The sequence below is a fragment of the Euleptes europaea genome, chromosome 9 (genome assembly GCF_029931775.1).
Source record: "Euleptes europaea isolate rEulEur1 chromosome 9, rEulEur1.hap1, whole genome shotgun sequence".
NCBI classification, from domain to species: domain Eukaryota; kingdom Metazoa; phylum Chordata; class Lepidosauria; order Squamata; family Sphaerodactylidae; genus Euleptes; species Euleptes europaea.
Window position 1 is genome coordinate 19,211,089 of NC_079320.1, and position 25,565 is coordinate 19,236,653.

The window sequence follows — 25,565 nt, forward strand, 5'->3', positions numbered from 1 at the left end:
ACTTGCCCTTTGCATGTTTCTTTGAAAGCTACACCTTAGATTATGCCATTATTAAAACCCCACATTCATTAATGTGTGATGAATAAGTTCAGTGTGAGTGGAGTTTTGCTGTGTAAGTTGAAAGTGTTGTTCTTAGAGTTGTAGTCCTGGAACACCACACCCAGGTTGCATGAGTCAGGGGTGATGCTACAGGGTGTGTACATGGGGGTGGAGTTATAGCTAAGGTTACCATGGTCACATCTAAACAAACTTATAGTTCATTCCCCCTACCTAGTTCACATTGCTCTTCAGGAATAGGGAGGTGGGTATTGTTTGACAGAAGAAATTCTGTTAAAGAGGGCAGTTCCCTACCGAACCTTTAGCAATCTCAGGATACTATGCTAAGAACTATGCTAAGTGTTCGATCAGTATCATGTTTTCAATGGTGGAAAGCCGGGCATTTTCATGCAAATGTGTTTGGAAAATTTGGAAATGAGCCGTTGTGCTGCTGGGCATCTCAATTATCAGATCAACTAAGAGGAGAACTTCCCTATTAAACTGTGTTTTTATAACTCAGCTGCTGTTGAAGCATTCCTTACAAAACCTCAAGACAGCACTTCTGGTTTTTATTGCTCTGAAAATGTTCTTTTCAAAATTCCAAAAACGGCCTGTTTTGATACGGTGCCTTCTTCAAGGGCTTCAGTTGAATGTGCAGTTTTATGGGATACCTTCTACAAACAAACCCTGACTGTTCTTGAGTATTAGCAGGAGAGATCCTTTGCTTTCAGACAAATTTTTATGTGATTGCTGAGGGTGTGTGTGACAAAAAGCGTTGTGGTGCTCAAGATGCCTTTAGAGGCAACTTTAATTTCAAATAAAATATGCATCTTTTATTACATGGTGGTGGAAAGTGCCATCAAGTTGCAGCTGACTTATGGCGATCCCGGAGGGTTTTCAAGGCAAGAGATGAACAGAGGTCTCCCTATGAGTAGCACCCCTAGGCTTCCTTGGTGGTTTCCCAAGTACTAACCCGGGCCTAGCCTGCGTAGCTTCCAAGATCTGACAAGATCAAGCTAGCCTGGACCATCTAGGTCAGGGCATTTTTTATTACATATTAAGAGGTCAGGTTCTGTTCTTTATCTCCCACTTCAACAACTCCTTGTTATAAAATGTCTGCTGTGTGTAGTTGGAAAATGCAAGTTGCCAGTTCACCCAAGTGCTTACAAATACAGTACTGGTATATAGAATTATTGTCCTGGTTCCTCAGAACCAGTCAGACTTATCTGTACACTCTCACTCAATTCTTAGGAGTAGTCTCTTGAAAAACACAACTTCGAAACTGCCAAGGTTGTTTCTGTTGTATCCGTTCATCATTAATTTTATGAAAGAACTCATCTTTAAAAATGGAAAATGTTCCACAGAAAAATAAAGCAGTGAAAACATTTCTGTCCCACATCGCTGGTTGTACTAGCTCGTGCTTCTGAATATTTAGAGAAGTCTTTGACCAAGCCACAGTGAGAGGTGTTTATGAATGGTGTATGCTAAGCCGAGCAATAGTAGGCTGCATTCACATAAAAAATGTATCCTGATAGGAATAAACAAGGCACTAGTATTACTTTCTTTTGATGAAAGCATTAAATATCGTATGGCCAGTGGTGGTCTTAGCCCTTGGATGTCTGCTCTGGGCAGGCCCCCGACCACCCATGGACCCCGTTATGGTTGAATGGTGAACAGTGAGACAGTGGTCAGATCTGCTGCCATTTCCACTTCTTCCTTTTGGTAAGTATATGTTACTTTTTCTGAAGTGCATGTTAGATATCTGAATTGGAATGGTTGACAGATGAAATAGCCAAGGTTAGCTGGTTGCTGTACATTGGGAGAGCCCCATTGTGTTCTTGTCCTGTCCTTTGTAGCAACAAGGTGACAGATGAACCCGCTTCCGGTGCGCTCTGTTTTCTTCTCCACAAGTAAAGTTGTTGCTTTAATAAATAGGAAGGAAAATGCAGGACCCCAAGATCTCTGATTGAAAACCCAGTGTGTATGTGTGGGAGGTTTATTTCTCACTGTCATTTTAAAAATAATAATAATAATGCAGGTGTTCCTAATATCTTAACCATAGGTAGTGTGAAATGCATTTGCACTAAGTCTTTTGGGAGCAATGTTTTGTTCTCCTTTATCCCAGACACTTCGGTGTGAAATGCATTTGCACTATCCAAATGCACTTCCCACTTAGGCTTTTTAGAAGTGTTTGTTGTTGCTGATAACCTGGGTTGAGGTGAGTAGGGGATTTCCTGCATCATTCAGTGCAGTCCAGGGGTAGGATTCAACAAGTTTTTCCACTGTTAAAAAAGGGAGGGGCCCTTAGATCACCTTTGATCCTGAGGATAATAGGGGGCTTGCATAAACAAAAGCTGCATGGCAGTGGTTTTTACTCAGTTCCTTTTCTTGGCTTTATTAATCTGGCTGTATCCAATTAAGGTTTGTTAACAAACTTTAGGTTTTGCTCTCGCACTGTACGTTTTCAGTGTTTGTTCAAGCTGAAAGGTGTCCGTGGGTTTAAAATAAATACGCTAGTATTACCTTGGCACCCAGGATGTTGACAGTATGTGTGTAAGATTTAAATTTGATCAGACTTATTAATTTATCTCTTTAAAATAGAAAGTAGAAATCAGTTGCCAGTGTGGTGTAGTGGTTAGGAGCAGTGGACTCTAATCTGGAGAACCGGGTTGGTCTCCCCACTTCTACACATGAAGCCTGCTGGGAGACCTTGGGCTAGGCACAGTTCTCTCTGAACTCTCTCAGCCCAACCTACCTCACGAGGTGTCTGTAATGGGAGAGGAAGGGAAGGTGATTTTAAGCTGCTTTAAGACTCCTTAAAGGTAGAGAAAATCTAGGTATAAAAAACCAAGTCTTCTTCTTCTTCCTAACAAATATAGAATGGTGAAAATTTCATTGTAATGTGTGTTCAAACATCTCAATACCTTTTTTGTAATATTTTAATGTTGAACAAAAAAAAACCCAACAAATAAGTTGGCACATAATTTATGCCGAAGAAATTTAACCTAAAACCCTTTACTGATGTTCTGGAATGAAATCCTTCTAATTTTTGTAGCAGAATATTTTTTCATTGGTGGCTGTTGTTTATGAATGTGCAGGTAGCAATGTTTCCAGAATATAGCAACTACCTATAATTTTCTGTTATAAATCAGGATATAAATTAGGGTATGAAATCACAGAAATCAACTGAATTTGTGATTGGTTATATATATATATATATTTCTGTGCAGTGTATCATATTTGGGTAAAAATCAATTCATTCATTATTTCTCTCCTGTGGTGGTAGAAAGGGCCATCAAGTTGCAGTCGACTTACATTGACCTTGTAGGGTTTTCAAGGCAAGAGACTAACAGAGGTGGTTTGTCATTGCCTGCCTCCGAATAGTGACCCTGGTATTTCTTGGTGGTCTCCCAATCCAAAAACTAACCAGGGCCGACCCTTATTAGCTTCCAAGATCTGATGAGAACCAGGCTAGCCTGAGCCATCCAGGTCTGGGGCTCTCTCCTGTCACCTTCTTAATAACTCTCCTACAGGGCCTAGGATTTCTGTTATGGTATGAATCTGTATGCCAACTTTGGTCTTCCTAGAGCTTTCTTGCAGTTGTCCTGTGCCTGCAGTCTATGAGATCTGCCACAGTTTGAGCACGTTATTGAGCAGCTGTTCTATAGAGTACTCTCCCAGCAGAGAACAGGAGGATTTCTTCTCTGGTACAGTTCCAAAGGCATTGTGAAGCCTCATTGTTCAAGGACAATTGAACTAAATTACAGGGATGTTTGTACAGTTGAATGTTTGTGGTGGAGTTTGTAGGGCCGTTTTATGTCTTGTATATGCTTGCGTGGCTTTGGCTTACATGTACATTTGTATGCTGCCTTGAGCCATTGTTGACAGTGGGAAAGGCAGCATGTGAATATTTTGATGAATAAGTTGCTGTTGTTGCTTGGAAGTAGCAATGCTGAAAAAAACATACTCCTTGGGAAGACCTTGAAATGGAGGTCATGTCTCTTAAAAAAACAATTCTCTAGTTCTATAAATGATAGAATGCAAGGTTTAATTAGAATAATGGGATGAAGTTTAATATGTAATGTAAATCTTCCCATAGCTTGTTCTATTCTATTTATGGAATTTGGACCGTATTCAGCCAGAGAGGTTCCAATCAATTTGAGGCATACTGAAGATTTACCTGCAATTTTTTTGTTTAGAAATACCTATTGGCCTCCCGTTTTCTGAGCCAAGGTGAGTAATAACAAACCTCTTAAGCAATGAAAACTGGTTGACTCTAAAGCAGCCAAGTTCTGACTTCAATGATGCCCCGTAAGTCACAGGTGAACAAATTGGCTGGGAAAGCAGAAATGTTGCAGAAATATAGTGCTGTTGATTTTGGCACTGCTCAGTGTATGACTTGTATCAGTGCATTGTATTGAGTGCTGCTCAAGAGCCTGCCCGAGCCCCGAGCCTAGCATGAAAATGTACATGACATTTGCTGGTACTGTAATGTCGTCAGGCACATGCCATGCCATGGTATGTCAATTTCAAAATACCCTTCTTGCATTCTAATTTCCTGGCCGGGAAAGAAGATACAGTTATAGTACTGTGATCTTAACTAGAAAATGTAGCTTCTTAGTATTTGTGCATGAAAGGTCACATTAGTCGACCTCTTTTCTAGGCAACATGTCATTTGTGAAATTTTTAGCGTTTGCCTACAGATTTTGTTGCATACAATGTTCTGTCAAATCAAAGAGTTTTAAATACAGTAATTGATTACCCTGATGCCTGTACTTTGTTTTCACTAAATACTTGCATTGGTTTTCTTTTAGCTATACCCATTTACATATCAGTTACATTAGCCTTCAGCACTAGAGAATGGAGGGTAGTCTAGTACAACTTCCTTCTTTGGCACAGTTGATCTTTTTGGTCTGTTAAGTATTTGCAGTTGCTGGGTGTGAGTGGGATATCTTCTTGCATCTTCTGCCCACATATCCCTCTAATGTGGGCTCTACACATTAGAGGGATCACATCTAAAAAGTCTTTGGTGTCATGTGTGTATCTCCTCTAAGTAAGCTCATCTGTTAGGGAGGAGACAACGATCACTAGAATTAGGCTGTAAACGGGCATTATAGTAGTGGTCAGTGCTGAAGATGTCAGAGAACAAGTTTTGAAATAGAAACATTGACTTTTGGATACTTAAAGCAGGGCTACCAAGAGCCAACATGGACCCACGGACAAAGATTCTTTTTGGGTCCCCATCCCATACACCACAGGAAACAAATAACATGATTTACTGTTGCAAACTGTTTCTCTGTTTGTCACACATTTTTTTTCTTATTCTTCATGGAAATGGTGATTGGTAGGAAAGGCTGCCCTGCCCTGGATGGCCCAAGCTAGCCCGATATCAGCTGATCTTGGAAGCTAAGCAGGGTTGGTCCTGGTGAGTATTTGGAATTGAGACCACCCAGGAAGTGCAGGGTTGCTACGCAGAGGCAGGCAGTGGCAAACCACCTCCAAACGTCTCTTACCTTGAAAACCCTATGGGATTGCTATAAGTCAGCTGCGACTTGATGGCACTTTCCACCTCCAGGAATGGCAGCATTTGAATATTTTAATAAGTGTCCAATCTGTTCTCCAAGGCTCTTGAGGGACATGTATGCACTCTTCTCTGTTCTGTTCTCACAACCCTGTGAGATGGATTAGCCTGAGAGATAGCGGCAGTCCTGAGGTCACATTTCCCTCTTCTCTTTTCTCATCAGCGGTGGTCAGTGAATTCATAAAAGCTCGATTCAGATCTCCTATCATGCAAAACCATGGTTTGTTGATACTAGCTAAAGTTAGTGTAATTGTCCAAATGTGTGCCATTCCTTTAATTATAATTAGGGTATGTTAAATCAGGATTTGAAACTATGGTTTGAGGTTGGTTTGTTAACTGCAGTTGGCATTTCTCTGATTTTGCAGGTTGAGCAAATGCAGATATAGTTTGCACTGCCCTTGCAACAAAGCTGGACGGGATATCTTGGGTAGGAGAGAGATTGAAGTTGATAACACCCCGATACGGATTACCTTTTGGTTTTTCAAATTAACCCTAGTTGAAGCTATGGCTTTCAGTCATGTCTGAGCCACTCCATAATCTCATACCAGCAACATCTTGCGCAAGATGACCAGTCATGTCAGATGTCTTGATTGATTTTATCAATCTATTGTACTTTGAGGAAAATGTTTGGGTTTGTCCAGATTAATTGTAAGCCAGTGCCCCTGATTTCTATGTGTAACTGCACTTGCACAACGCTATTAGATTGTCTGGGCACATGAAGCTGCCTTACGCCGAGTCAGACCACTGTCTGATCAAAGTCAGTATTGTTTACTCTGAGTGGCCTTGAGGTCACCTGACTCTTCTAACCTAAGATTGTGTGGTTTGGACCTGGGGCTTTCTCCATACAGAACAGATGCTCTACCACTTCAAGCATGTTTTATTCTGTAGTAAAGAATGCACTCACTCATCTATATATTTATAGGGCTTCTTCATGAGACCTTTTAAATAGCTGGATGTGTCAACATTTCCACTTTAAAGTCTATTTTGTAATTCTACGTGTATGCATTGAGATTTAAATTTGGGCCATAAATCCTGGTTTATAGGGAACTACTAGTGAGTTAAAGGCGGAAGATAATTATTAGGTTCTCATACTCTTCAATGGTACCTAGAAGATTCTTTAATTCTGTTGCATTCTTGAACTGTAGGATTTCTTCTTAACCGTTCTCTGGTTTCCGTGGATGTGCCAGCTACTGCGATACATTTTCAAGGTTATTTACAAAACCGTAAGGTTAAGTGAGTCACTTAACTAATGGTGAGAATCAAATGTTACCAAAAAAAAAAAAAAATTACAAGGCTTTCCAGTCTCATGTTTGCAAGGCTGGAAAGGTAATTGCAGAGAAATTGAAAGCAGGATGGAGGGACAATCACTCTTTCCCATGAGTGCTTCCTAGGTAATGTTAAACTGTGGCTTTCCCCCAGATAATACCCATAAAGGGAAGAGTCAGTGATGATGGGGATAATGGAGAAAGTAAGTGTCCTTTCAAGAACCTCTCTTGCATTGTTACTATTTTGACAAATGTGGCGATGGGACAATATGCTGGTCCAGCATTCTATCTAGATCTGCCGCCAGGACCAAATTCTGCCTGTTGGGATTAGCTGCTATATGGAGGCTTCGGGAAAATAGTCTTCAGAGAGCAGCTTTTCCTCATTGCTTATTGTAGGCAAAGTCAGTTTGGCTCTTCTTTGCTGCAAATTTCACTGCAAATATGGATGAATTTTTCTGAGAACTTGGTTGAATTTACTGTGTTCAAAGGTAGCAATCAAATGTGAGCCGATCACTTGGTCAGTTTGGTTTGTGCCAAGCAGCCACAAATTCCTGCTGAACGGGTTTGCTTCACATTCCCCCAAAACTGCACATATGCAAGGACACTGCTGATTCAAAGTGATCGGCAGCCATTAGCGTCACTACAGACTACTACTACTACTAGAAGAAAAAGAAGAGTTGGCTTTTATATGCCGACTTTCTCTACCACTTAAGGAAGAATCAAACTGGCTTACAACCACCTCCCCCTCCCCACAACAGACACCCTGTGAGGTAGGTGGGGCTGAGAGAGTGTGTGACTAGCCCAAGGTCACACAGCAGGCTTCATGTGTAGGCGTGGGGAAACCAACCCCGTTCACCAGATTAGCATCCACCGCTCATGTGGAGGTGTGGGGAATCAAACCCAGTTCTCCAGATTAGAGACCTCCTCTTCAAACCACACTCTTAACCACTACACCCCGATGGCTCCCCAAATACCAAGGGATACTTAGCCAAATACCAAGGGATAGGGTTTTATTGCTACCTAGTATTTGTTAATGACTGATGTATATGATTTTTAAGTGTCCTAAATGTTTATTTAAACAATTGCCTGCTGAACAAAGCAGTTATGAAAAAAGGATGGGAAGGTAATAGACCTTGATGGGGCTGTGTGAGAACCCGCATGCCCAAAAAGCCAATTGCACTGCACTGCATGGTGGTAAGGAATACAGTGAAACAGCCTGCTGAACACACACAAACCAGTTGAACACCCACAAACCAATCCAACAATCAAACTGATTGTGAAAAAATTGTCTCTCTGCAACTGGAGAGCAGGGCACGAGCCAAATTGGTTGGTGTTCATGCATCCCCAGTTCAGATTTGCCTCTGTGCTCTCTTGAAGATGAATATGAGAAGCTTTTAATTATTACAAGTATAAATAAAGAAATGTTAATAAATATATAGCTATACTAAATTCAAATAGGAATTTAAAATACATTGGGTAAGTAGTATGCAGAATTAATCATGGGAATGTGATTTATGGGTTCATAACTAGAAGTAATGGATGGAAATGTGAGCAATGGAAAGCTGAGGGGTTTTTTTTAGTCTGAATGCTCTCTATGTGAATGGGTCGGGAATACTTAATTTCTCAACAGTGAGGTCTATGTAGTGGCAAAGTAATAAATTCTAAGGGGAAAGCTATTGAAGCTCATGCTGCGAGGTGCTTCAAACTAGACAGAACAGAAGCATTCAAGAATTTACAGTAGAGAATAATCCCATCTTGGCAGGCCAAATGGAAAGGATAACCTGTTCTTTCCATCTCTATATCCTTTCACAATTTTATATGTATTCTCAAAGGTGATGCCATTCATTCACTTGCTGTTCAATAATCATTTCAGTGTGTATTTTTTTAAAAAAATTTCAAGCAAGATACATATGAACACATGAAACTGCCTTATACTGAATCAGACCCTTGGTCCGTCAAAGTCAGTATTGTCTACTCGATAGACCGGCAGTGGCTCTCCAGGGTCTCAGGCAGGCAGGGGTCTTTCACATCACCTACTTGCCTAGTCCCTTTAACTGGAGATGCTGGGGATTGAACCTGGGACCTTCTGCATGCCAAGCAGATGCTCTACCACTGAGCCACACCCCCTCCCCACTGGCCTGGTTCAGAATTTGCTCTCTTTTACCAACAGGTAAAAACCTGGTTTTGCTTCCTGTTGGGTAAATTACCGAGGTTCAAGAGCATTGCTTTTTTAGTGGCTTCTGTCTTAAACAATTTAAACGTTTGGTATACAGAATTATAATCATGTTTAAAGTGTTTAGCGGGCATTAAAATGCTCTTGGCTTCTCTGTGCTTTGATGATTCTGAAGCCGCTCCAGATGCCCAAGGAAAAGTACCGGGGGGAGGAGTACAATGTTAGTGCGACAAGTTGATGTGATTTAATACTGTCATCTCACTGTCTACTAAATGAGTTTTCCAGACTGTCTGGTGTTCTGTGTGGTGGGGAAACCTCAGGATTTTATTTCCATACCCTTTCTATAGTTTTAATCCCTGCTCTTTGTGAATAGAAAATTTTAAAATGTGATACAAGTGAAATTTAGACATAGTTGTAGCTTTTGTCTGCATTGAGTACGTACAGTGTTTCAGTGAATTGAGTACATGAAGGTTTTTTAACTCCATGTCTCCTTCAAGCATCCTCTGCCTTCCACCTAGCCACTGCACCAAGAAGGAAGACTTGGTAGGACTTAATTTCAGAAGATAGCCATGTTCTTCTGCAGTAGAAGAGCTAGGTTCAAATCCAGTAGTGCCTTAGGGACCAACAAGATTTCCAGGGTGTAAGTTTTCGAGAGTCAAAACTCCCTTCACCAGGCATATACCTTATGTGTAGCTTATACCCACAAAATCTTCTTGGTTGCTAAGGTGCTACAAGTCTTGAATTTGGAGGAATTGCATTCCATCATTCTTCTATGGGCAGGGCAAGCTTCACAAGCTTGAGTTCTGTCCAAGGACAACTTCTATCGACCTTCTCCACAGACCACATGACATATTGTTCTGGGGGGGTCCCTCAAACCTCAGCAGTGGCTTCTTGGAGGGTCGCTATTGGAGGAAGGGAAAGCTGATAAATACTTCAACTCATGGAAGCATTGGATACATCCCAGTATAAATAGAACAGTGAGATTAAGAACAAGACTGAAGGAAATAGTTATGTTTGGAAATTTAATTTTGGCTAGCTGTGATATGTGATAGAGGTGGCATACAAATTATGCATACACTGAAAATATAATGTGTATTCCTTTTTGGTAAGACATCCTATTCTCTTAAAGTTGTTCTCAGTACCATTTAACCCTTCCTTCCTTCCTTCCTTCCTTCCTTCCTTCCTTCCTTCCTTCCTTCCTTCCTTCCTTCCTTCCTTCCTTCCTTCCTTCCATCCATCCATCCTACCTACCTACCTTCCTTCCTTCCTTCCTTCCTTCCATCCTTCCTTCCATGCATCCATTCATCCATGCATCCATGCATCCATGGCATGGCTTTATTGGTCATAGCCTTAAGCCTAACCAAACTAATAATTTTGTTTTTAATCTCCCTTTCCCCATTTAATTATAAAAGCCCACCCTAATTGTAAAACTGTTTTAAATTTTATTTTATGCCAAATTACTAAAAGATAAGAGGCCAAGGATCAATACCATTTATGTTACCAGACATATTTTTTTCCGGGATGGCTGTAATATACCTAAGAAATAAAGATGCTGAGTTGGATCCTATTAAAGAGATCCTTGCATGCAAGAGGAGAGATCCTCCCCTGCAGCAGCCCTTCCCACCAGGAGCAACATTTCAGGGGGCATTTGGGGCTGCTTCAGTTGGGAGGAGGCAGGGAAGCTCTTGTTTTGTGCACAGAATTAGACAGGATCCAACCCTGTGCCTCCCTCCTACACTAGATCTTATGATTCTCTTTTGCTAAGTCTTCCTTCAAAGGAGTATGACTACCGCCAATGGAAAGCCAACTTTTGTGATGGAGGAAACCCTTTCTTTGCTAAAAGAGGTCTTCTTCAGTTGGAAGAAGCTTTGGTGAAAGGGAGATAAGATCCAGTCCATGGTCTTGTAACTATGTTATGGTTTGCGTTTCTAATTATGTGTAACTCACAACTGCTGTTCAGACCAGTAGGTACAATTGTGCCTTCACACGTTTATCTCTTCTTGGTTTTGTTGCATGTTGTGGTATTGCTCCCAGAGCCTCACTGCATGAAGAATGATCTAGAATTCTGCATTCACATTTCTCAAAGCATGACATTTCCTCCATCAGGAGAGATGGGATGCTGCTAGTTGAAGTTCAGGTTGTTGCCATGGGTGTGCTGAAAACTGGTCTTGGCATGTATCAGGCACACACATCCTGCCCCCATATTAACACGGAGTTGGATCTGGGAAAGTCCAGCATGGACTGGAATATCCTGAGTGGCTGCTACTCTCCAGTGAGGTCACATGACTTTGGCCTTTGGGAAGAATTGTAAGAGCGTTGCTTGAAACCTTGCCCTGCACTGTTAACTCTAGGGATAGTGCTCTTAACAGTGACACCTTAGAGAGGCAGTTGTGCGAGTCTCCTGCAGCCAAAATAACACCCCTGTAGCACAAAAAAGACTAACAAATTTGTTGTGGAATAAACTTTTCTGATCGAGAGCCCACTTTGTCAGATGGCATTCAATTTTATGTATATGGAAAAGTGAGTTCTAGCTCACCAAATTTAGTCCTCAGTAAACTTGTTCATCTTTACAGTGCCACCAGACTTTTTGTTTGCTTTTGGATAGTAATTGAAATGACTAATGCTTAATCTTTTGCCTTTGTGATCTTGCAGTTGAGTGAAGGAGGCAAAGCCGCCAATGCAAACGTGGGAATTGGTGACGTGGTTCTTAGTATTGACGGTGTAAGTGCAGATGGCATGACTCATCTGGAAGCCCAAAACAAGATCAAGACCTGCTCAGGCAAGCTGACTATGAACCTGCAAAGGTACAACTTTAGAAAAAAAAAATCTGCCTTTGAGAAAAATACTCCCCCCCCCTTAATACTTTTCCCTTTGCTACAGTCTCCACTCAGACATGGTGGGATGGTAATGAGAGTTTAGTAGTCTAAAGGAAACCATCAATTCCTCTTTTGGTTTACCGAGTTGATCTAGTAGTCATATGCACAGTGTGTTGTTGGACATAACCTGCCTAAAGAATACTATTCTTTAACTCGGTTCTAGCAAAACCGTTTTCTAACTTGTAGGGCTGTTAATAACATTCCCTTACAACAAAGCCTTGTACTCTGTCTCTTTGTTGACGTCAAGGAATGATATACTGGAGCCATGAAGAAAAATGTGTGGCATAAGCAGAGAAATTAACATTATTTTATCAACCAGCGCAAAAAAGTTAAACCCTCCATTGTCGAAAGGGATTTTTTTTGTAACTGATGATTATTTAGGGAAGAGAAATGGCCAGTGCACAATACAAATCAAGGTTTAATTTTAAGCCTTGGCGGGCAGGATTCAGTTCTCAACAAAAAGTGAAAGGAAGGCAAAGCCAAGCCCCAAAAGCTGCTGTTGAAAATTTAATTTGGAATCCTTTTTCTAATCAAAATTCCCAACATGTTTCAACATTCTTCCTTACAGGAGATGTTAAAATGAAATGCAAGTAAAACAAGAGAACTCTACTTGTGTGAGGGGATTCAGATCCCCTGTTTCCCTTGAAGGAGAAAATTAGACTTTTCTGGTTTTAAGAATTTTAAAGTGCACCAGGGATTTTGTATACAACACTTGTCTGGAAAAAAACAATACAGAATCTCAAGTTTATTTTCCTTATGGCCACAGCTCTTCTCACTACAACTGGGAGTTAACCATACTTTCTGAACTGAATAGTTTTTCAGTCAAGCTTATGCTCTTGTGCTGCTCTTTTCTCAAGCCATACTGGTATAACTTGATTGATTTTATTATTACGGCAATAGCCAGATAAGATACAAATACTGGTATAACTTGAATGAATGAGAAACTTTTCACTAGAAAGGTCTTGAATTCTCAGTGGAGTTCCAAGGAAAAGCTTTCACAATAGATTATGAGGGTGACTCCACCTTAAGTCTGCCACATGGTTCCCACAGGGATTCACAGCAGTGAGACAGCTTTCACTTCCCTATAGGAACAATTTAGAAGTACTGCAAGGACCCCAAGCTATTATCTTGAGTGTAACCGAAGAATTGACCTGTATAACTACACAAACGACTATTAACCAACATGGCTGGGGTCTGTTTTATAAGCTCCAGCTTGTCCTTAGAACTGTCAGAAGCTGACAATAGACAGTGGTCGAGAATGCTGTTCTCTTGTATCTGTATTTATGTGTCTTTCTGGTACCTGTTGCAAACCTTGACCTGGATAACCCAGGCTAGTCCGATCTCATCAGATCTGAGAAGCTAACCAGGATTGGCCATGGTTACTATTTGGATGAGAGACCACCAAGGAAGTCCAGGGTCGTGACGCAGAGGCAGGCCATGGCAAACCCTCTCTGTCAGTGTCTTGCCTTGAAAACTCTACAAGGTGGGCATAAGTCGGCTGCGACTTGATAGCACTTTCCACCACCACTTGTTGCAAATATGTTATTGAGATAAGTACTACTTTTGTAAATATGGTTCTTTCCTGGCGTTCTTGTTCTATGCCCAGTATTCATGTAGTCTTAAGAGATAATGGCCATTTATACAGGGCTGTTTCCCTTGCAGTCACCCCTCCGACTGCTCTGGTGCTTCGTTTTGATTATGTATGCCTTTCCCGACCATCAGAGGTTGTCTCACTCTCCCTGCGTGTTTCTGCACATTTTGCCCATGTTTTCTGGATGCTAATTTTGTGAAAATCCAGAATATGCAGGCAAACTGTGCGGAAGTGCGCAGGGAGAGCGAGGTGACCTCTGACGGTCGGGAAAGGCATGCATAATCAAAACAAGCACCAGAGCAGTTGGCGGGGGTGACCAAGGTGAAACAGCCCTGCATAAATGGCCAATGAGAGTAAAAGTCTGCCAAGCACAAATGGGAGTATTTTACTTTTTCATATGACTCCTGACTTGCTTTGTAAGAAAAATCCATGTCCTAGGAAAAGTTTTTTTGTTTTGTTAAAGATTTGCCATGAAGTGGTAACTGCCTATAGAGGAAAGAATCTGCAATCCTGGTTTTTAGCTTTTGCTTGTGCCCGGTATGGAAGATCATTGGAGCACTCTGTTGATAGTGAATGAGTCAGAGTGTGAGCCCCCGTACAGGATGTGAGTCACTTGTGTCTGCTACCTGACAGCTGGAAGCAGAGGCAGCTTATCACAGGATTAAGCAAGCAAAGATCAAATAAATTGTCCTCTGGTTCCAGGCCTGGCATCTTAGCATTGTCTAAGAGGGAACGCTATCTTGTGAGGTTGTGCCAGTTTCCAGTCCCATATTCTCCCATCTGTTTCTAATCCTCTTTGGATCCAGAAGCATTAGACGGAGTTCTCTCAGAACCAGTGCCTAGGAAATATTTTCCTACTACTGAGGCTAATAGCACAGTGTGCTTAGGGTATGCACTAAACTTTCGAAAAGTAGTCTTCAAAGTGCTAATGGCAGATAGCAAATTAAAAAAATAAGGGGTCACAGCACTGGTTGCTGATGTATTTATTTAAAATGCCCAGAATTCAATTTATTCTGTTTAACTGATAACAAAAGGCCTGATCTTCACCTGTAGCCACCTTAATGGAGGAAATAGGGACACAACATAATGGCATGACTCAAGTAATAAAACCATGGTTTAGAGCAAAGCTTCTTAAACCATGGGTCGCGACCCCATATGAGGTTGCGTAACTGAATGTGGGGATCGTGAAAAATTCGGAAAGTAAATGGTAAAATTATATGCATACCAAATAATTGTTTTAAAATTAATTTCTTTATGATTTATTATCAGTAAATGTTTGATTTGTATACCTATTTTATATGCCTGTATACCCGAGGTCGTGTAAAAATTTCTCAGCTGAAAAGGGGCCGTGAGTGGAAAAAGTTTAAGAAGCCCTGGTTTAGAGCAGGGGTGTCAAACATAAGGCCCGAGGGTCAGATCCAGCCTTTTGAGAGCTCTTATCCGGCCCACGAGGCAGCCGAGACAGCCACCAACCCCCCCACTCTTCAACAGGGCTGGTGAGGCATGGCCCGACCAAGTGACATTTATGCCATACCCGGCCCTCGTAACAATTGAGTTCGACACTCCTGGTTCAGAGGATTGCGAATGAGCAGTGGGGCTGAGCATGCCCAGCTTCTCCTCCTCCTCATGCAAATTCAGCTCTCCATTTCTAGGATGGTCGACCGCAAACTTCATTCTGTGTCTTTATACAAAGGCCATGATTTATCAGTCATAGTTTGTGGTTAGCACTAGCGGGGTTGCCAGAACTGAAAGTCAAGCTGTGGTTAAAGCAATGTACTCATGGAATTGTAGGTCAGCCCACAATAACATTTCCAGTCTTCCAAATTATGGTTTTAAATGATTTTCTGGTTGTAGTCATGCACTTAAAATGTTCACATTTTGTTTAGTAGGAATTGTGAAATAATACAGGTAATTGTTATTTTTTTCTGACATGTAAAAACTATTTTTATCCTGTGCTTCCTCCAAGGAATTCAGGGCAGTATCCATTGTTGTTCCATCCTCCATTTTATCCTCACAGTAAGGGCAAAAACATATGGTCGTTTTATCCTTTTTTAATCCCTGTTTCAGCCAGGATTCAGCCAGGATTGAACGCATGCGTTTCGCCTAATGTGCGTTCGATCCTGGCTAAAACAGGGATTAAAGGAGGATAAAGCGACCGTGCGTTTTGGCCCTAAGTCTTGCCAGGGAATGATGGGCCTACAATCATGCAGTGAGCTTCAGGAGCTGAAACCCTAATCACTGGACTAGATTGATTCTATCTTTTTCATATTTACCGTAACTCAGCAAAATTATCTGGTATATAATGTATCTTAAAGTAGGAGATGACCTTGGGAAACCTGCATGGAGATCTGGGGGAAACCCTCCTGTTATGATCTCATTTGTAAAAACAAGTTGAAAAGAATTGTGACAATAGGTGTCTGAAAGCTTTACAGGAGGAGATCAGGTTTTGATTAAATCACGTTTCTTCTGTTTGTCAGAGAGATTCCAGCACTGACCTGTTTGGAGACTTCATGTTTGTTACTTTTAACATTTTGTTCTACGACGAATAAGCACTTGAAGAGGCATACTGACTAGTGTTTTTAGCCACTTCTACACCTTCTTGGAAGTACCATCATTAGCATTTATTTTGCATTAAATGTTCCAAGTATTGAGTAGGGCACTGAAGTTACACATTCCAGAGGGCTTTCATGTATCATATTAACAAGGTATGGATAGAACTGAAAAGTCTGGTACCTGCTGTGAAGTAGGAGAAAGTCAGATGGTAGGGACGTGCAAGAACATTCACCCTATTACCTTTCACTGTTACATTGGTTTTTGCCATTTTCTCCTTAATTATTTGCTTTGTAATATAGTAGTTTTTGGAGTGTTCATGTTCTTAGACATATTTAATATTTAGACAAGTGTGTAAGCTCAATGCTATTTGATCCCCCCCCACCTCCCCAGAACTTTTTTGTTTCCCACGAGATGGAAACCAGATGCTTACTTGTTTTGGACATGTTTCAACTTCAGTCCTTTTAACACATTGTCTTCAATAAATTATTGTTTAAGCTACTGAAAATTGATGCAGTGAGTTGTATGTCTATTACAAATTGGGTTGAATGTGGATTCCCTGTGGCAACCTTTGGTTGTGTGCCTTGCAGAGAGACCAAAAAGATGAAAAAGTATTTTTCTGAAAAGATTCTATGTAGTCTTCTCTTGTGTGAATGACTGATTATGCATTTTGTATAAGGTTTTAGTAACACCGTTGTTTTCATATTGGTAATGTATGGTGATTTTATACTATTTTTGTTCTTCTACGCTGCCTTAAGCAGGATTGTGGAGAAGCAGCATCTAAAACCTCTGATATAAACACACAACACCAGCGTGGTGTAGTGGTTAAGAGTGGTGGTTTGGAGCGGTGGACTCTGATCTGGAGAACCGGGTTTGATTCTTCACTCCTCCACATGAGCGGCGGAGGCTAATCTGGTGAACCGGGTTGGTTTCCCCACTCCTACACACGAAGCCAGCTGGGTGAGCTTGGGCAAGTTACAGTTCTGTTAAGAGCTCTCTCAGCCCCACCTACCTCACAGGGTGCCTGTTGGGGGGAGAAGTAGGTCTGGGTTTGACAAGTGTTGCTTAGCCCTTCCTGTTCAAGATCTAGGTGACTTGCTGCTCAAGATCTCTGCCAAGATCTCTCCCCAAGCTCTCTCTTAAAAAAATTGTGTTGGAGCTCTGGTGCACTTTTTATTTTATGCACAATATGCAGTTAGCCCTTTATTTTGGATTTAATTCTGAGAATCTGGATTATTCATCCTCTCCCACTGAATGAAGTCACGTTGGTGTTGCAGTCGCATTTAATTGTTGCTTTCATTTTAAATATTTTAAAATACAGTTTGTTTGAAATATTTACAAAGAATTAATGTTGCTTTAACACTTCAGGACATTTGTCTGAGGAATTATTTCAGGAACTTTTCCCCCCTGCACTGTTTACATGGCAGTTACAAGTCTGTAGCTTGGTGCTTCCCATTCTGTCCAGATAATTGTTTTCTCATGGCCACTTTAAAGGGATTAGAAAAACCAACCGGCAGTTGCAACACAATGAAGTCAGAGTACCTTATTCATGTTTAAACATGTGTGCACAGCCTGAGTTTTTCCTGTGGCTTTTTCCGTTGAGCAGCAGATTCCATTCATGAAGAGCCAGGTCTTTGAAATGGTGCTGAGAGAGCGTCAGAAAAAAACTTACATTCACATTTATGCATGTTACAATTTAAGTTCCCAACAGCCTCTTTCCAAACTTTTCTGATGATAAGAAAAGCCATGCTGGATCAGACCAAGGCCCATCAAGTCCAGCAGTCTGTTCACACAGTGGCCAACCAGGTACCTCTAGGAAGCCACAAACAAGATGACTGCAGCAGCATTGTCCTGCCTGTGTTCCACAGCATCTAATATAATAGGCATGCTCCTCTGATACTAGAGAGAATAGGTATGCAGCATGACTAGTATCCATTTTAACTAATAGCCATGAATACCCCTTTCCTCCACGAACATGTCCACTCCCCTCTTAAAGCCTTCCAAGTTGGCAGCCATCACCACATCCTGGGGCAGGGGGTTCCACAGTTTAACTATGCATTGTGTGAAGAAATATTTCCTTTTATCTGTTTTGAATCTCTTATCCTCCAGCTTCAGCAGATGACCCCTTGTTCTAGTATTATGAGAGAGGGAGAAAAGCTTCTCCCTTTCCACTCTCCATACCATGCATAATTTTATAGACCTGTATCATGTCTCCCCTTAGCCACCTTCTTTCCAAGCTAAACAGCCCTAAGCATTTTAACCACTCATAGGGCAGTTGCTCTAGCCCCCTGATCACTTTAGTTGCTATTTTCTGTACCTTTTTTCATAAGGTCCAACAAGGGTATTTGGAGGATAGGCAACATGTTGATGGTTTTTAGTTGGACCGGCTGCGGGTTCAAAGTTGAAAATTAGTTCCAGGCGTGTGTAGTATACAGCATGCTTCGCTCATAATCATTTATGTTTGCTAGGCATAAGGAGGAGCTGGTATGCCCTTTTGCCTTTACGATGCTCAGACCTCTGTCGCTTTCTCTGAACAGGCCCTATTGACTAGTTCCTAGACAGAGCTGCTACTTTCCTGGCACCCCTGATTCCTTCTGGACTAATTTCACTGTCTAGTTATTTTTTCCTATTTTATTTTTCTCCTCTTTACAAGACATAGCCTGTCTGGCTTGGCTCAGATGTAACATTAAACTGTTTATAAACAGCCCTGGGGATGTTCAAATTCGTATGATCTTTGTCCCTCTTTCTCTCTTTTTCCTCCCCATGCCGCAACCTATCTGGACTCTAAATTTAGTCTCAGCCAAAGATTATTGTCATGAGTGCAATACAGCAATGCCAAGAAAGGTCTTGGGTGTAGAACCACTGTGGTGCGATGTAGTGCTTAGAATATTGGACGAGGACTGGGAAGACCCAGGCCGAAATCCCTGCCTGCCATGAAACTATTGGGTTTTATATTTGGTTAATATGGCAGAGTTTGCCCAGTCATGGAAGCGTGATATTGAGTGCAGTAAGATCAATCCTCCCAAGAAGTAAATTGCAAAAAAGTAGAGCTTACATTTATTCAAGTTTAGTCTATTCACATTCTTGTTGCAGTTGATAGGAAAAATAGAAAGCCTAATCTAAAGGATACATTTCCCTATACAAGTGGCTAGCTAATCCAGTGTCATGTGAGTGCAAGTATGATTGTATTGTGTGTTTTTTTACAGGAGAGACCTGTAGAAACATCTGCCTCCATGCAGACCATGTGGAAAAGAGAGAGACAAAATGGCTACTGAGAAAGGAGGAGGAGGGGGTTAGAGGGTAGTCCCCAGGTTCAGACAAGGAGGAGCATGCCATTCAAGAGATAACAACTACAAACGTAGAGTTAATTAGCTCCCCACAATGTCCAGGCATGCTGAGTCGCTCTCAGTCCAACAGAAACTTACCTAGGGGCCTTGGTGTTCTCTCAGTTTAACCTTCCACACAGGGTGGTAGTTAGGATAAAGTGGAGGAGGGGAGAACCCCATGTACAGCCTTGAGCTTCTTGGGTGAAGGATAAAAGTACACTAAATAAATATCTAGATATGAGACATAAAACAAGGGCTAGTACAATTTTGTGATGAAACAGATGTATATAAAAAATAAGAGTGTTTGCCCTATATGGGAAGAAGCTCCCTTACAGTGACTCAAACCATTAGTCCATCTAGTCAGCGTGGTGTAGTGGTTAGGAACGGTAGTTTGGAGCGGTGGACTCTGATCTTGAGAACCGGGTTTGATTCCCACTCTTCCACATGAGCAGCGGACACTAATCTGGTGAACTGGGTTTGTTTCCCCACTCCTACACATGAAGCCTGCTGGGTGACCTTGGGCTAGTCACAGCTTTCTTAGAGCTCTCTCAGCCCCACCTACCTCACAAGGTGTCTGTGGTGGGGAGGGGAGGGGAAGGGGATTGTAAAGTGGTTTGATTCTTCCTTAAGTGGCAAAGAAAGTCAGCATATACAAATCAACTCTTCTTCTTTCTTCTAGTCCAGTATTATGTACTGATTATCAACAAATAAGCCAGCAATCTTTTTCATCCCCACTAACTTATATTTTGGAGAATGAACCTGGGAGGGACTTTCAGACTTTTGTAATATAGAGCAGGTGCTCTTATGGGATCCTTATCTAAAAATGTACAGGAGTCAATGGTACCTTAAAGGCTAACAAAATTTTATTCCAGCATAAACTTTTGTAGAATAGAGCCCATATTTTCAGATGCAATGAAGTGGGCCTTAGTCCACAAAGTTAATGCTGGAATAATCTTGTTTTCTTTTTGGTTCTGCTAGACTTTAGTTTGTTTTAGATGCAGCCGATGACCCCTCTGGAATTCCTGTCTGAAAATAATAATTCTGATATAAGCAGATAAATGAAAATAACTGTAAATAAAAATGAATGAAATCCTTGAGAAAAATGCTGTAGATGGAAACTACTCAAATTAAAATTCTCATGTTACTTGTTTTGAATATTTGTGTGTCCCCTGTCTATTTAAAGAGAAAATATGTTTTCATAAGAGTCATCTTTAAAAGGAAATTAAAGTGGGGGAAGAATTTTGCAGATAAGAATGTGGCTGTCAAACTTGTTTATGTCTGACTCCAGACTTTCTTTTCCATATTAGACTTTATTAACTAAAATAAGGTTGTTTTGCAGACAAAAATCCAAGAGGTCAAGGGTCTTGCTTAAATAGTTCCATAAGAATCCTGCAGAAGAGCGAGTCAATGATGTCTGACTTTAAAGGATAAATTCCTCTCTTGTTTTCCCTCTTCACTTTTATGACTTTGATTCCTATTTTGTAGAGAAAACGTTCCTCTTCATTGTTACCCTGAATATTTCCTTTTGTCTGCTTATTCAGTTTCATTGATTTAGTTCCTGTCAGTAAAATGAAATGAATCTTTTGGTGGTTATACCAAAGCATTGGATCTGTCCAGTACTTTCACCCTCCCCCATACTAATGCTCCCTTGTTGAATTACCTACGTCTAGTCAAACAGGAAACCCCAGCCATGGAATATCTTTCAAGGTTGTGGCTTGCTAAGAAATAAAATTCAGAAACTTCTCATTTTCAAAAGAGGTGTACAAGTGATTCAGCTAAAATTTTAATGCAGTGGTTTCCAAACTTATTCATTGCAGATACTTCTGAAGTGCAGAATTAGTTCCTGGAAGTTATCAGTCCCACTTATATCACCAAAGGTGTGTGCACCTATTTCAGTATTGACTCAATGTCATTTCCCTCAAAGGGAGATAAAAAGTTCCTTATAGGATACAGAGAATCCTTGCAATTCTCAAAGGTTCCAAAGGATACCAATTATTGTAGTGCAGGCTATTTTAACAGCATCTTGCAACAAATATATCTCGTTCTCACAAGGGATACAAAAAAGGAACGAGATATATTTGTTGCAAGATGCTGTTAAAATAGCCTGCACTACAATAATTGGTATCCTTTGGAACCTGTATCTCTGTATCCTATAGTGGGATTGAAGAAGACTCCAAAACTATTGTATCCCATTTTTCCATCTTATTCTTCAGTTTGATGACAACCCATTCGAACTCTATTAACATCTTGGAAGCATTAATTATGTACTACCATTAATTCTTGTATACATTTGCACTTGAATTGTCACTTGTATATATCACTCACTTGTTACCTTGTTACCTTGTTGTGCAGCAATTCAATATAATTTGTTATGCATTGTTAACATCCGTCCCTGGAGGTTGGCAACCCTACTGTATCTGTCTGTAGAAGGTGGTCGAATTAAGTTGTCTTTCAGGGATGTGTATGTACCACAACTGATCTGTGTTTTGAGGACCCTAATAAGTTTCAGAAGAAATCCAGGCTACCTGGAGCATGGTTCTTAAACTTACTAAAGCTAAAGGGAAAAATAAATTTGAACTTAAACTGTGCACAGTTCGTTTATCCAAATGAACCGTAACAAGAAGTATTGGTATAAATGGAAAAGAAAAAGTTTATTTTTGCAATGTCTTAGTAGACTGAAAATTCTTGGTATACCATACGGGATGCAGTAGAAGAGAGCAAAAGTCCAGTAGCACCTTAAAGACTAACAAAATTTCTGGCAGGGTATGAGCTTTCGTGTATCACAGCTCACTTCTTCATTTGGGATGCATTTGACATCTAATGTTTGTGCATGCATTTTATTTTTTATTAAACAAATACACACATCTATATTTGGAAGTGAGTCCCATTGTACTTGAAAGAATTTGTTTTGAAGTAGATGGCCTTGTGTGTATGTAAAGTGCTGTCGCAGCTGACATATGACAACCCCAGCAAGGGGCTTTCAAGGCAAGTGAGAAGCAGAGGTGGTTTGCTATTGCCTTCCTCTGCAGAGTCTTTCTTGCTGGACTGTCTTCCAGTTACCAACCCAGCTTAGCTTCCGAGATCTGATGAGATCCACCTATACCATACTGCCTTCCCTCCCAATCGATGTGTCCTTATGGTTTGACAAATTACAGCTTTCTACCACTGGATTTCTTTAAAAGAATGATCTTCCATTGCATATTTTTCTAATGATGAATAAGCTGTGTTTTTCAGTTTATGAACAGGAATATATGTACATCAGAACTCACTGATCCCTTATTGGTTTCCATTTGCACAATTAGAGTTAAGAACTAGTTGCGTGAACACCACGTTTACTACAACTGGCAATACTTCCTTTCCTCTTTGAAGGTCAGTTTTTCTTGTGTGTTACCTGGCAATATAGTTTCCCTGATATTGTGACTGAAGCTGATGCCATTTAGTTCCCTAGCTGAATGCTGTTTTGGAGAAATTTCTGTGCTTCAGCATTCAGCATGCCTCAAAGATTAAATAAATGTAGTTGTTCCAGTGGGATTTAACACTTTTCATTTCTGGCAAATAGTGGGTTATCTTACACTAGCAATGTAAAACCACAAGATATGCATTGAGATATATGGGTTTGAAACATCTAGACCCTCTAGTTATGATCAAAAGCAGATGGCTGGATAAAAATTGAAGAGGAAGGAAGGTGGGAAGGTGGTAACAAATTGTTAGGTGCAAAGCAATGTGGAATTCAGGATGACAAAACTGTGCTAAATTTTAAAGTTGTAACTTACCAGAATATGGAATATTGGAACATTCTGTGTCATTTGTGGAAGATACTGATGATTTGCTTCAAATAGCATATGTGCATAGAAGGGATAGAAGACTATTAAAAGTACAGTGAAATCCTAACTTATAGTGCAGTTTCTCAGGAATCTACTATGAGTCCCAGTTTCTTTATGTTGTGGTTCCCCTTTTGTACTAATAAAATCTGACCAGTCCCTTTGATTTTGAAATACCAATGATTTCATTTTCTATGTGACCTCAAATTCTTCTGTTCTTCCAAATGTTAATGCAGTCCTCAGAGGCTGATGTACTTCAAGAAGTTTCATCGTGACTTCTATCTAGTGCAGTGGTCTTCAGCCTATGGGTTGAAACTCTAAGTGGGTTGAGAAGCCCCACCTACTGGCTTGCAACGAGCCCCCATTGAGCCCCCATATTTTTTTGCAAGGATCTCCTGCCTTTCTTTGAATACAAGCTAAGAGGAGCAGCAGGATGGCTATGTCACTCAGACATAGAGAGGATTCCTTCATCAACCCTTGAGGTGTTCCGTAATCTGGTATACCCACTGGTGTTTGATTTCTTTCTTGTCTCCACCTCTCTTGGATTGCTACCCACTGGGGCTGGCTTTTATATCAGTGAGGTTGTTACTTTGGTTGGTCTCTCTTCCTGTCACTTGACTGTGATGTCATGAGTCTTCAGTTTACCGGTTCCCATGCTGCTGCCTGGGGGTTAAAAACTGGCCCTAGTGGATAATCTTGCAGCCTTTGGAGCAGGGACTTTTTAACTTCTGGAGCTGACTATTGAGAAACCTGATGGGGCAAGAGGTGGCATAGGTCACCATTTGTATGTCCTAACTACTTGATTATCTGTTGTTCCAGCAGACTGGACACTTTTTAATTTAGAAAGTAAAACCTCTGTTCTGCTAGTTGACATACTTATTAGCCTCACCTGTTTTAACATTCATGAGTCTCAAAATAAAGGAAGAAGAAGAGCTGGTTTTTATATGCCAACTTTCTCTGCCTTTTAAGGAGAATCAAACCGGCTTACAATCTCCTTCCCTTCCTCTCCCCACAACAGACACCTTGTGAGGTAGGTGGGGCTGAGAGAGTTCAGAGAGAACTGTGACTAGCCCAAGGTCACCCAGCTAGCTTCATGTGGAGTGGGGAAATCAACCCGGTTCACCAGATTAGAGTCAACTGCTCTTAACCACTACACCACGATGGTCCAATTACTTTATTGCACTTAGTACAATTGAATGTGCCAATGGTATGGTATCTTTTCAAGATGCCTTCTGTTGAATGAGATGGTTTTAGATTTGGGGTGGTAACATAATGTTGCTGGTTTACCTTTCATATTGTTTTTATGATGGTTTTTGAACTGACCAAAGACACAAGCAAAGCTCCCCAGATAATTTCCCCCCATGTATTTTACTCTGCCAAATGATGAAGGGAATACAACTGTAGGTTTGGGGCATTATGAAATAACAGGAGTTGCACAAAATAGTGCTTAGGCATAGTCCTTTCTGATCCCATTTTGTAATTTTAGTAGATCTGTGAAAGTAGTTAAGGAAAATAATAACCTGACATTCTGCACAAATCACTTCCTTTTGACAGAACTTCTGACAACATACAGGAAAACTTACACAGTTACATATTATCCTGAGGATAATGTTTGGGAAAGAGGTAGAAAAGGTGAGTTGAGACAGAGGAATATTTTGTCATGAAACAACATTAGAGCTCTCAGTAACAGAGCTGGATATGTGTCAGAATGTGCGACGAAGATTACTCTACACATGTAGTGCTAACAGGCCTAAGATCCTAAATATTTTCAGTCACATTTCATAGATTTGCAGTTCACTTTAATTTGTCTTATTGTATATTGTTTTTTTTTTTACATTTATTTTTCATTTTTAAAGGGTACAGAAAAGAAAGAGAAGGAAGAGACAAACAGGGGGAAAATATCATTCTGAGTCCGTGCCCATGATGTTCCGCTTTCCCATTCTTACCCCCAGCTGTAATCTCGTATAAGAGTACAATGTACAGACAAAAACTCTTAACTTCTATTATTTCATTTCTATTCTATGCATCATTCGTCGACCGACCTTAATTAGAATCTATCGTATACTTAGACTATTATATATTCAAACATCAACTAATATCCATTTACTAAAACCCGCCCCTATGTTATACATGCAATCGTCAATTCTATGTTATATAACTTTTCAATTCTTGTTTGAGTCTGACATATTCATTCATTTCATAAACATATTTTATCATGCATATCTGTCAAAAAACAATTGCCATCTTTTCTTGTACTTGTCAATCGACTTTCTTCGAAGCAAGTTTGTTAGGCTTGGCTTCCTGTCCTGAAAACCTCCAGACTAACAAAGACTACAGTCCACAATA

At 40.6% G+C, this 25,565-nt stretch overlaps 1 protein-coding gene across 3 annotated transcripts in view; it reads left to right on the forward strand.

Annotated features, from left to right (window-relative positions):
* Window positions 1-25,565, forward strand: part of PDLIM5 (PDZ and LIM domain 5) — a 141,906-nt gene that overhangs the window by 23,766 nt on the left and 92,575 nt on the right. For all 3 annotated transcript variants that reach the window (XM_056855509.1, XM_056855507.1, XM_056855508.1), the window contains exon 2: window positions 11,708-11,859. In XM_056855509.1, coding sequence (XP_056711487.1) covers window positions 11,708-11,859 — 152 coding nt within the window. The remainder of the gene's footprint in view (window positions 1-11,707; window positions 11,860-25,565) is intronic.